At 39.2% G+C, this 12,135-nt stretch overlaps 1 protein-coding gene across 5 annotated transcripts in view; it reads left to right on the forward strand.

The window, feature by feature from the left end:
- OSBPL8 (oxysterol binding protein like 8) overlaps positions 1–12,135 on the forward strand; it is a 179,235-nt gene that overhangs the window by 160,476 nt on the left and 6,624 nt on the right. For all 5 annotated transcript variants that reach the window (XM_039498130.1, XM_039498138.1, XM_039498144.1 and 2 more), the window contains 8 exons: positions 69–167; positions 1,852–1,949; positions 2,602–2,691; positions 6,092–6,228; positions 6,664–6,849; positions 8,507–8,594; positions 9,000–9,105; positions 9,771–9,876. In XM_039498130.1, coding sequence (XP_039354064.1) covers positions 69–167; positions 1,852–1,949; positions 2,602–2,691; positions 6,092–6,228; positions 6,664–6,849; positions 8,507–8,594; positions 9,000–9,105; positions 9,771–9,876 — 910 coding nt within the window. The remainder of the gene's footprint in view (positions 1–68; positions 168–1,851; positions 1,950–2,601; positions 2,692–6,091; positions 6,229–6,663; positions 6,850–8,506; positions 8,595–8,999; positions 9,106–9,770; positions 9,877–12,135) is intronic.

Genomic DNA, 12,135 nt, shown 5'->3' on the forward strand with positions numbered 1-12,135 from the left:
GGAAATGCTGCCTATTGTCCATTGGCTTTGAAAAATACATAGTGTAATTAGGTTTCCTTGTCTTTCAGGGAATTCATTATCTGCCATATTGGATGGAGACGGTCGACTAATGTTCCTGAATAGGGGAGAAGATTATGTAATGACCATGCCATATGCACATTGTAAAGGTAATTTTTTCCCCTTATTCAGAAGGTGGAAATGTTACAAAATTAGATGTTATCATCAGCTGTGGATAGGCTTGCGTTAGAGAGAGACTACTCTAAAGTGAAGTTGTCTGAACACACAAAACATTATATCCAGGTTCTTCCAGACCTGAAGAAGAACTCTGTGGCTCGAAAGTTTGTCTCTCTCATCAGCAGAAGTTGGTCCAATAAAAGATATTACCTCACCCACCTTGTCTCTCACGCATAACATTGACAGTTCTCTAATTCTATGCTTCCACATCTGTTAATAGACCAAGTACACTTTTGTGGAGGGACTCCTAGTTAGTGCTGTATTTTTGTTGTGGTAAATTTTGAAGAAAATCGTGTGGCTTTAATGACAAAAATACATAAAGTCACCTGGAATTGCAGTAAAAGTAATTAATGAAGTCAAGGGCTTGGGCCTATTTGATTGTTTGTTTGTTTTTTAAAAAAGGAACAAACCAATCAAGCTACACCATTGCTACTTCCTGGAGATCTTAATATTTTAAACCAGTTTTCAAAAAGGGGTACCTAATTACTATTCTGCTTTTTACCCTGTTCTAGATTTTCTTTCTTAACTTGGTCTCATCAGGGAACGTAAGAAATTATACTTCTTGCTGTGGCTGAAATGTTTGTGCGTTTTGTTCAAATACTTACCAACCATACGTACAAAAATGTGCTCACACACCATCTTAATTTAGCCAGATTTCATTTCATTCTTTCACTGTTAAACCAGCCTTTGAGCTTGTGATCATAAGATACAATGCAATGCAGCACTGGGGGCACAGGGAGGGAGCGGATGCTGTTCTTCAGCTTAAGTATTGAACTAGTGGTTTAGCTGCTTAGCTGGAAGAATAAGATCCCTTCGAGACTCCCCAAAATAGTTTAGGATGAACCATTTGTCATGGCTAACGTTGTCAATGAATTTAAAAATGTCGGTGTTCCATTAGTGAATATCAAGAAGTCTAATAGCCAAGGGTGTATATATGATTTGAGTACAGTGGACTAGTGCCCATTTGCCTGTAATCATTTCACTCTCTGGGAAGTGAGTGCTTTTTATGAAGCTATTTGGGCAGGCGCTGTGTGTTGTGGTGATGAGAAACAGTACAAAACACTCACATTCAAATTAGACTAATTTTAACATAATTTGCTGTTTATTCCAATACATATATTCTCTGGCAGAGACTGGCCAAGTGTCTGCCATAAATGCTACCACTTGCGTGTAAGACGTTGCAATGTAGCAGAACAGTGTAAACAGAATTAGCTTCAGTTAGCTGGATTTTGGAAAGCTTAGCTATGCTCTTCTCACTTCTTTCCAGGAGATTTTTTTAAAACTTATTTCATGCCAGAAAGGGAAGAACTTTTGTATGGTTCTGTGGCAAACGTATATAAAATATATTATGTAATGTACCAGCATCCACAGAGTAAAGGGCTGCACATACTCATGATTAGGAGAGATCCCCTGAAGAGAATATAAACTGGCTCCTGTTTATTCCTTTTTCCACCTGGTACCAATAAACATTCATTCTAAGGGTTTGTTTGGGTTTTTTTTTTTTTACAAGAATTTAGCGCTTGTGTGTATCTTGCTCAGTGATCAATAGAAAGCAAATGGGTGTTGTAGGGGAACTCTGTTTGCATGTTATATAAAACAAGTTGTGTTTTCTTGCAGGAATTCTTTATGGCACAATGACTTTAGAGCTTGGGGGAACTGTCAACATTGCATGTGAGAAAACTGGATACAGTGCAACAATTGAGTTCAAACTAAAGGTAAGAGGGCTCTGTATGTGGGCACAAGGGGAGTTAAGATAATAGAAAAACAAATGTAGTTCTTACCAGGTCACTAATCAGATTTTCAGAGTTGTTATTGATTTAACTCTTTTCTTGGAAAATGTATAGTTTCTTCATACTAATTGTTGTACAAGTGATTACAGTACTAAAAGGAACAGCATCATTAATAATCTACATTGATCATTAAGTAGAATACTCTTCTGGGTCCAAAGGTCAGGACTTGGGCTCTGACCTTAGCAGTGCACCATCACACTGATATAGTGCTGTTGGATGAGTCTAATGGATGATACTTTGGTTTAAATATCTCAAAATCTTTTCTCTCTGCCCAAGTAAAATTCAAGGGACATCTGACCCTTTAGATCAGTCAGGGATCATGCCAATGTTTTGACTGATAGTCCTTATGTTAATAAAACTGTTTCAGCATAGCTTTTGAGAAATGACGGGATGACTGAACAAGATGTCATGGGCTCAGCCTTAACTCTTGGATAAGATAGCCATGTGATAGATTATTTAAAGTAATTTTGGCTGTCACACCAGAGATTTCATAATTACATGTTTTTGTCCTAATGTTTGACTTTACTCTAACATTATCTCTCACTAAAAAAATTAACATTTTTCTTTGTTTTTGTAGCCATTTTTGGGCAACAATGACAGTGTTAATCAAATATCAGGAAAAATTAAACTGGGCAAAGAAGTTCTGGCTACTTTGGAGGGCCACTGGGTGAGTAGTGAATGCGTCTATAAAATAAACTATTTCTGTTTTGCTAGTAATGACAAGTAAATAGCACTCTCCATTCAAATTTGTTATAAATTCACTTAGATATAAATCTACTTCATTTTGGCTGTAAACACGGGCACTTATAAAGATGCGGCTCATGATAATAGATATCTTATTATATATACTCAGCTCTCAGGAATGACTCTAGAATTTAGATAATGCTGATTTTAAATGACCCGCTTGTTTTTGTTACTTTACTTTTGTTACTGAAAGGGGCAGAGTTGGACGAAAAGGGTGGTAGTGCATTTGTGAGTGACATACCGTGTTCATGGGAAAAAAAAGAAATCGGTGGGATATATGGCACGTACACAAAGACGTAATATATATCCATATATAATGTAAGACAAACTAAGAGAACTAAAATGGGGGCGGGAGGGGAAAGGGAATTGAGGTAAGAGCCTGGCATGGAGTTACTGGGGACTCTGAAAGGAGAAACTGAGGCAGAGACAACTGTTGTGCTGAGGCCTGCTGCAGAAGGGCGTTTAGGACAGGGTCGTCCTATCACAGATAGTGGTAGGGACTCCACTAAGTAGTCAGCTTTCAAAAAATATACATATGGACTGGCAAATGACTAAAAAAAAAAATCACAATTAATGGCAAGATTAAAAAAAAGTTGTGATTAATTGCAGTTTTAATTGCACTGTTAAACAGTAATAGAATACCAATTTTAATTTATTATAAATATTTTGGATGTCTTTCTACATTTTCAAATATATTGATTTCAATTACAATGCATAATACAAAGTGTACAGTGCTCACTTTATTTACTATTTTGATTACAAATATTTGCATTGTAAAAAAGATAAAAGATAATATTTTTCAGTTTACCTCATACAAGTACTTTGTTTGATCTATGGTCTTGTAGTGATCCTGAAACTCTGTAAGCATACTCTGGCGCGACTGGCAGGATTCATTTGTTATCGGTCAGTTATCTGTAGCACAAGAACTGGAGGCGAAAGCATGAATTAGCATGTTGTACCACAGACTTGTACTTCAAGTCTGCAGTACAAGTCTGTGGTACTGCAGACTTGAAGTACTTTGATGGTATTGGAACTCAGCTACAGATAACTGTCTTTTTATCCAGAGAACCATCCAGAAGATTTTTTAAAATAAACTTCCTATTCAAAAGACCTAAACTTTTACTGTTTTGCTCCATTAATTTTTGCTGATATTTAATCACTCCAGTTCATGAGAGCACATTAGAACTGTACACATTTCCAATAAATGATGAAGTACAGTATGTGAAGGGGGGTCAAAACAGAGGTGTGTGATTAATTCTTGTTTAAAAAAATGCATTAATTTTTTTTGTGTTAATCGTTTGTGTTAACTGGGTTTGATAGCCATAAAAAAAGTAATTCTATATTTGTAATTTGCACTTTCATGATAGATTGTGCTAGAGTACTTGTATGAGACTAATTGAAAAATACTGTTTTTGTTTCTTTTTTAGTGCAAATATTGGTAATAAAAAATATAAATCAAGCACTGTACACTGTATTCATAAACAAACTAGGGAAATACAACCGAGATGGAGCTACTATAATGTGGGTGCAAAACTAGTTGGAAAACCATTCCCAGAGAGTAGTTATCAGTTTTTCACAGTCAAGCTGGGAAGGGCATAACAAATGGGGTCCCTCAGGGATCAGTTCTGGGTCGGGTTCTGTTCATTATCTTCATTAAGGCAAATATGGTGCCCATATTTTAAAAAGGGAGGAAAGAGAACCCCGGGGAATTACAGACTGGGGAATTACAGACCGGTCAGCCTCACTTCAGTCCTCAACAAAATCATGGAGCAGGGAATCCATGGTCCACAAGGAATCCATTTTGAAGCACTTGGAGGAGAGAAAGGTGATCAGGAACAGTCAACATGGATTCACCAAAGGGCAAGTCATGCCTGACCAACCTGATTGCCTTCTATGATGAGATAACTGGCTCTGTGGATATGGGGAAAGCGGTGGATGTGTGATATATCTTGACTTTAGCAAGTCTCCCACAGTATTCTTGCCAGCAAGTTAAAGAAGCATGGGCTGGATGAATGGACTATAAGGTGGATAGAAAGCTGGCTAGTTTGTCGGGCTCAATGGGTAGTGATCAATGGCGTGATGTCTAGTTGGCAGGTGGTGTCAAGCAGAGTGCCCCAGGGTTTTGTTCAACATAGACTCATAATGATCTGGTTGATGGAGTTAATTGCACCCTCAGCAGGTTCGCAGATGACACTAAGCTGGGGAGGAGCGGTAGATATGCTGGAGGGTAGGGATAGGGTCCAGAGTGACCTACACAAATTGAAGGATTGGGCCAAAAGAAATCTGATGAGGTTCAACAAGGACAAGTGCAGAGTCCTGCACTTAGGACGGAAGAATCCCATGTATCACTACAGGCTGGGGACCGACTGGCTAAGCAGCAGTTCTGCAGAAAAGGACCTGGGGATTACAGTGGATGAGAAGCTGGATATGAGTCAGCAGTGTCCCCTTGTTGCCAAGAAGGCCAATGGCATAACTGTATTAGTAGGAGCATTGCCAGCAGATCAAGGGAAGTGATTATTCCCCTCTATTCAGCACTGGTGAGGCCACACCTGGAGTATTGCATCCAGTTTGGTCCCCCACTACAGAAGGGATGTGGACAAATTGGAGAGAGTCCAGCAGAGGGCAACAAAAATGATTAGGGGGCTGGGGTACATGACTTACAAAGAGAGGCTGAGGGAACTGGGGTTATTTAGTCTGCAGAAGAAAAAGTGAGGGGGGATTTGATAGCAGCCTTCAACTACCTGAAGTGGGGTTCCAAAGAGAATGGACCTAGGCTATTCTCAGTGGTAGCAGATGACAGAACAAGAAGCAATGGTCTCAATTGCAGTGGAGGAGGTCTAGGTTGGATATTAGGAAACACTGTTTCACTAGGAAGTGTTGAAGCACTAGAATGGGTTACCTAGGGAGGTGGTGGAATCTCCATCCTTAGAGGTTTTTAAGGCTCCACTTGACAAAACCCTGGCTGGGATGATTTAGTTGGTGTTGGTCCTGCTTTGAGCAGGGGATTTGGACTAGATGACATCCTGAGGTCTCTTCCAACCCTATATTCTATGATTTTGCTATGTAGTGCATCAAAACCTGACTGAAATTGCCTCACACATTTAATAATCTACATTAGTAGTAGCAGAGGCAAGGAAATCTGTTTTTGAACTATGACTTTTGAGCATTCCCAGCCAGGTGTGTCAAAAGGGAATAATAAATTCTTCATTTGCAAAAAGTGCTGTATCCAGGGTTTCTGTTCCTCAGATTTGTTCTCGCTGGCTTTGTTTAAGGCTGCAACAATTTTTGGTAAGTAAAGTAATTAAAAATGTTAAACTTTACAGGACAGTGAAATTATTATTAGTGACAAAAAGACAGATGTTTCAGAGACCTTCTGGAATCCAACATCTGAGATCAGGCAGCGCAGATTAACAAGATACATAGTGAAATTTGACGAGCAAGATGACTTTGAGTCAGAGAAGTAAGTACATAAACTATTAGCTCCTTTTCTTTTAGTTAATTACATAAAGGAGAGCATATATACTGTTTTGACAAATAAAATATGGAAGAGAGCATGGCCTACTGGTTAAAGCATAGGATTTGGAGATGGAGATTTGGATTTTAATTCTGATTATCCTGAAAACTTTTTTGTGAACCTGAGCAAGTCACTTACCTTCTCTGTGGTTCAGATTCCCAGTCTGTAAAATTGAGAGAAATAACATCTTTAAATGCAACCTTATTTACAGAAGTTCCAGTGTAGGAAAACTTGAATAAAATAAAACTGGCAAACACAATAAGGTAGTAAATAGTAACTTTATAAATTGATCATCAATCTCATTTTACCTCTGTCAAAGCAATATTTGTAGCTATTTCCATCATCCTGATTTTGATTCTTTCACCCTTATTAATTTGCTAGACTTTGGCAACAGGTGACTCGAGCTATAACCAACAAAGATCAGACAGAAGCTACTAATGAGAAATGTGTTCTGGAGGATGCTCAGAGAAAGGCTGCCAAAGAAAGGAAACTGAAGGGCGAAGAGTGGACCTGCAAACTGTTTGAACAGGATTCAGTCACAGGGGAATGGCACTACAAATATGCAGAGTAAGTGGTGGAGTGTTTTGCTTACAGTTTAAACTATTCTACATATTTAAAGGTGTTGTTACGTAGAGAACTTGTTTTATAGTTTCAGGATTGAAAGAACATGAAAATGTGGATGAGTCCATACTTGTCCAAGTGGTATTGAGTAGTCTTAAATCTCTATTCATCTAAAGCCATATCCACACTACAACATTAAACTTACTGTGTAAACTGGCATGGGGTTGGCTTTGGATGTGGTTATTGTCTACGCAAGACATGGCTGATGTTCAGTTAAGTAACTGATAGTAGTAATTTGCTGCTAATAGAGGGACAGACTGGCTTATGTTTTTTTTCTTCTTACAACTAGTTCAGCATGCTTTTTTGACAAGTGGACGAGACCCCTTAATTCTTCCTGTATAATCAGTTTGGCTGGTGTCATCTTCCTAGTTCTTTATGCGTATGACATCCTGGAATGCATTGCTCCACTTGCTGCTGGTTGTGTTCTGTGGGCTTGTTCTCTGAACGCTTGCCTTCCTAGGCAATGTAGAATATCCAGATTTTCCCAGAATGGGCTGATGCACAATTGTGCAGCCTGGTAGATGTGGACTTGAAAACATAGCTGTAATAGCAGAAAAGCTGTTTGGACATTAAACTGCACCATGTAACTTGTTATTGATAAAGGTGACTTACACAGAGAGGCTCCGAAAACACAGTTGCAGCGTGGATGGGTCCACACAGCTCTCTTCTCCTGACAAGTGTGACACACACTGAGTAGCTCACTGTTAAAGGCTTATGGTGGTTCCATGCATCAGAAGGTGGAGGTGTAACTCTGCGAGTGTACAGACAAATGTGAAACTTGAGTCCAGTCTTGGGATTGATCCACATCCTCAATTCCCACTGACTTACAGGGAGTTCAGCAAGAAGAGCAGTGGCAGAATTGAGCCTTTTACCAGTAACAGTTACCACAGGATCAGCATGCAAAGTCTTTTGTCCCTTTTTCAATTGAAGTATTAGTTTGTACTAAAAAGGGAAAAAAGTAAAATATCCAGGGATATTACAGCCACATAAGAATGTAGTAGTCCTGAAACCAATGTTATATCTAGCTTTGTGCTGACAGTTGGCTCCAGAGCTATATACCTTACTGTGAACTCTATTGTACATAACAGATTTTCACAACTGACAAAAATAGCCTTAAAATTTTCTACGCATCATATAAACTAGTGTTTTACCTTGCTCTTTCACAGACAAAGTAACAAGATTTTTCTTCCACAGTTCCAGAATGTGGTAGGTTTATGTAACATATCAGGAAATGTTTATGTATCTCAGTCTTAGGTACTGGCATAACAAATATGCTATCAAAATTGAGTGATACTCTGGCTGGCGTTCTGAATAGCCAGAGTAGGGATTGATCTGTGCATAGAGACTGAGTTATCGTATCATCTTTGGGTGTATAATCCTGCCAAATCAGAGGTGAGGCACATCAGTAGGGTAATATGAAGAGGCTTACATCACTTATGCTCATTCTATACTTATCTTGTGGGGAGTTCTGAATCTTTTGAGTGTCATACTGACACCTTTCACTCAAAAGATTTGCTTGAAAGCTTTCTTCAACTTAACAGGAAAATGAAAATGCCTCTAATTTGTTATACAGTAACACTGTGTTCATTCTTTTTCTGTGTAGAACCAGACCATGGGATCCACTGAATGATATGATACAGTTTGAAAAAGATGGTGCCATCCAAACAAAAGTCAGGCATCGGACACCAATGGTACGTTCTGGCTTTGTAATTGTTCTCAGTAAACAGTGAAGTCAGACACTTGCAAATGTCAAGTTATAAATCTAGAATTCACAAAGCACTAACGTGGTTCTTCACCCATGTCCTACAAAGGTGTATTCCAGTCAGCCCCTAGCCTCTCACTCTCCTGCTGTTCGCTATGTAGGAAAACTGACATAATTGGATAGGTATTGAAAGTTACATTACCTTAATTCCACTTACAAAAAACATCCACACTTATTTTAATTAATCTAATGTAAACCCTCCAAAACCTCTAGGATATCATTTTCAAATATTAACTCAGGCTTCTAACACACAGCCATTATTATAATAAAACAACAGCTTTTTCATCAGAATGTTTGATTCTGTGCATATAAGTATTATGTGTGTGAATTGCAGGTTAGTGTTCCAAAAATAAAACGAAAGCCAACCAGTCAGTCGAAGAAAGGAGAGTGTGGATTCTCTTCCCCAGAACCTGATAACCAGGACTCCTCTGGAAGTGAAGGTAGGATAAGCTGCATCTGTTCGGCAAATTTCATTGTTTTTCTGTTCAGTTAGACTGAGCACTGCTACAGTACAGTCATGCATTTACTTTCCTATTCTTTATTATCCCAAGATATTTGTGGTATAAAATAACTATTGGAATATGATAAGTTACAGTATAGTGCATTATTACACGTCTTCACAGAAAGACAAAAATGCATAGCACAAGAAAAGCAGGTGGCCCATGGTGTTACTAGTGAGATCTGAAACTTTCCTACGTTTATAAACATAGGGGTGTAATTTAAGTAGGCTTTACTATTATAGTTAGTACTTGTGCTACTACTACTGTGTTCGTTCACTTGTAAACAAAAGGATTAGTCTCTGCATTAAGAAAGCAGCTATTTAAATATATAGCTCAATAGGTTTATGTAAGAATGAAATGTGTAAATAATTGTTGGCACTGTTTATAATCTTAAAACTTCTGTACTCAGTTGAAAAAGATTAAACACTTCACTTGTGGACTTCCTGGGATATAAGCAACTGGAGCAAAGCTTTCAGCAGGACCTCAAATTGGAGAATTTCACCTAACTGTGTTTTCTAAATAGTTTTATCATAGGATTAAAGGAGTTTAGATTTGGATAAATTAGTCATTCTAACCTATTGCATCTGTCTGGCATATCTTCATAGCACAACTACTAAAGCATAATACAAGAATCAGAAAGAAGGGGGCAGACCTTGGTGAACTACAAAGTGCCATTGAATCTATAAAAGAAACCCAAGAAGACATTAAGAGGTAGTATTGAATTATAATATTTTAAAATAGATTTTAGTGCATCAGGCTTGTTCTGTTTAAAATAAGCTAGGAATATAAACTGTTCTTATTTAATCTTCCTTCACTGGTTTAAGAATAAATACATCAAAACAGAAACTTCTGCTAAAAATTGACGTTTATTGTTTTTGTCATGAATTCTGCTTTGTATAATATATTCTGGAATAGTTCAAAGAAAATGATATTGCTGCTTGTAGTGATGCGGGTGTCACCCCTGCAGTGTCTCCTGCTGGTCATCTCTGGGAATTAGCATTTCCAGCCTCCAGAGTGCCCTCTGCAAGCCAGTGTCCTGCTGCCGCTTGGCCCCCATGTCCCTCCCAGGACTCGGGTGCAGGGCCAGTGCAAGGAAGTTTCGTTCCCTAGCTGAAACTTCCACCTTTCTCCCACCCCCAGCTAACCCCATCCACCGCCCCCCTGTGGCAGCTAACCACACCCACCTGCCCCTCCCACCCATTGAAAGCCCTCCCTCCACGGCAGCTAACCCCGCCGGGGGAGCCCACCCCAGCTCACCTCCACTCCACCTCCTCGCCTGAGCGGGCTTTTAGGTGCCCATAACCACTAGGCGCCCTAGGCAGCTGCCTAGTTTGCCTAAATGGTTGCACCAGCCCTGCTTGGGTGCCCTGTTATCTGGGACGTTGCCCCCTGGCAGTACACACCTCAGTCTCAGAGTCTGTATTTTAAATTTATTAGGGGGGTTGCACTCAGAGGATTGCTATGTGAAAGGGGTCACCAGTACAAAAGTTTGAGAACCACTGCTCTGTGTGGCCTTGGACAAGGCCCTGCAGCTTGGGGAGTTGCCAGCCTGGAGCTCCCCAGCCCCTCTGGCCTTTTCCCCGCCCTTCCTTATTCTAGGTACCCTGAGCTACCCAGCCCCCCCCGAAAGCAGAGAGAGACTCTGCTCCCTGGTCCACTGCCCTCTTATAAGGGTCAGCTGTGGCCTGATTGGGGCGTGGCCCAGCTGTGGCTACTTCCCCAATCAGCCCAGGTTTTCCCCTACCACAGCTCTCTCCCAGGGCTGGTTTAAGCCCTTCAGGACAGGAGCGGGGTTACTGCCCTGCTACACTGCTCTAACAAGCCTGATTACTTCATCTCAGATTCAGAAACTGGGTAAATACAATGATTAATGCAGATCAGCTTCACTGTATGTTTGTCAAATTACAAGTAGGTTTACTGGAAATAAATACCATGGGAATTCCATATTTAGCACAAATTTTGGGTCACTGGATTTTTTAGTATTTCCATTGTTTTCTGGAGTATTTTTTTAAAGTTTCTACCCCTTCCATACGTGAACCAATGCAGTGTTGTTTTTATGATACTGCAGAAGGATTTTGCCTAATTCTTATCATTAGCATATTAACTGTGAAACCGAAGGATGGCTGTTTAAATGTCAGTATATTTACTAAAATAACCAGTAGTGAAATAGTTAAGAGAGCGCTCGGGAGCCCAACTGCATGCATCTTATTGCATGATTGGGTCCTAAATGTCCAAACAAATATTGAGATTTATTTACTTGTTGGACTTAAGTGTAAAGCTATTGCAGGAAGAGAGAGGCAAAAGCTCTCTGGAGATTTGAAGTTTACTCAGGGAGAGATGATATGGAGATAGCTGTTAATTTAAGTGGGAATGAAAGAGCTCAAGGAGGGAGAGGAATTTAAAGAACGATAATAAAAAAAAATAGACTGAAATAGTCATTTCTTTAAAGCTACTTATTAGCAGATAACTTACTACTACGGTTGCCAATTTTGGTTGGATGCATTCCTGGCGGTTTCATCACATGGCATAATCTTTAATTAAAAATTCATCTTTAATTCCTGGAGACTCCATGATAGTCCTGGAGGGTTAGCAACCCTATTTACTACACAACAAGTCATCTAGAATTGTCATGTGTGCTGAAGAAATGTACTTAAATTTCCACAGATTTTTTTAATTTTTCTGCCAAATCAAGGAAACAACCTCGTTCTATTGATCCTAGTTACAAGGCTTTTTTTAATTTTAAACAATACATTTTATCTCTATTCATCAATTTATAAACACCTCTTTATATAATATGTTTCTTGGCTGCAAAAGAGAAATTCCACAGATTCGATGCTGCATTAAATACAGTTCAGCAATCCTATTTTAAAATAATGGTACAGTGATAGAAATTGTAGGATGTATAATAAATGAGGAAAACTGAAATTTTAGAATTAACCTGATCTTAATTGCCTTCACACTACACAGCTG

The sequence above is a fragment of the Mauremys reevesii genome, linkage group 1, assembly GCF_016161935.1.
Source record: "Mauremys reevesii isolate NIE-2019 linkage group 1, ASM1616193v1, whole genome shotgun sequence".
NCBI lineage: Eukaryota > Metazoa > Chordata > Testudines > Geoemydidae > Mauremys > Mauremys reevesii.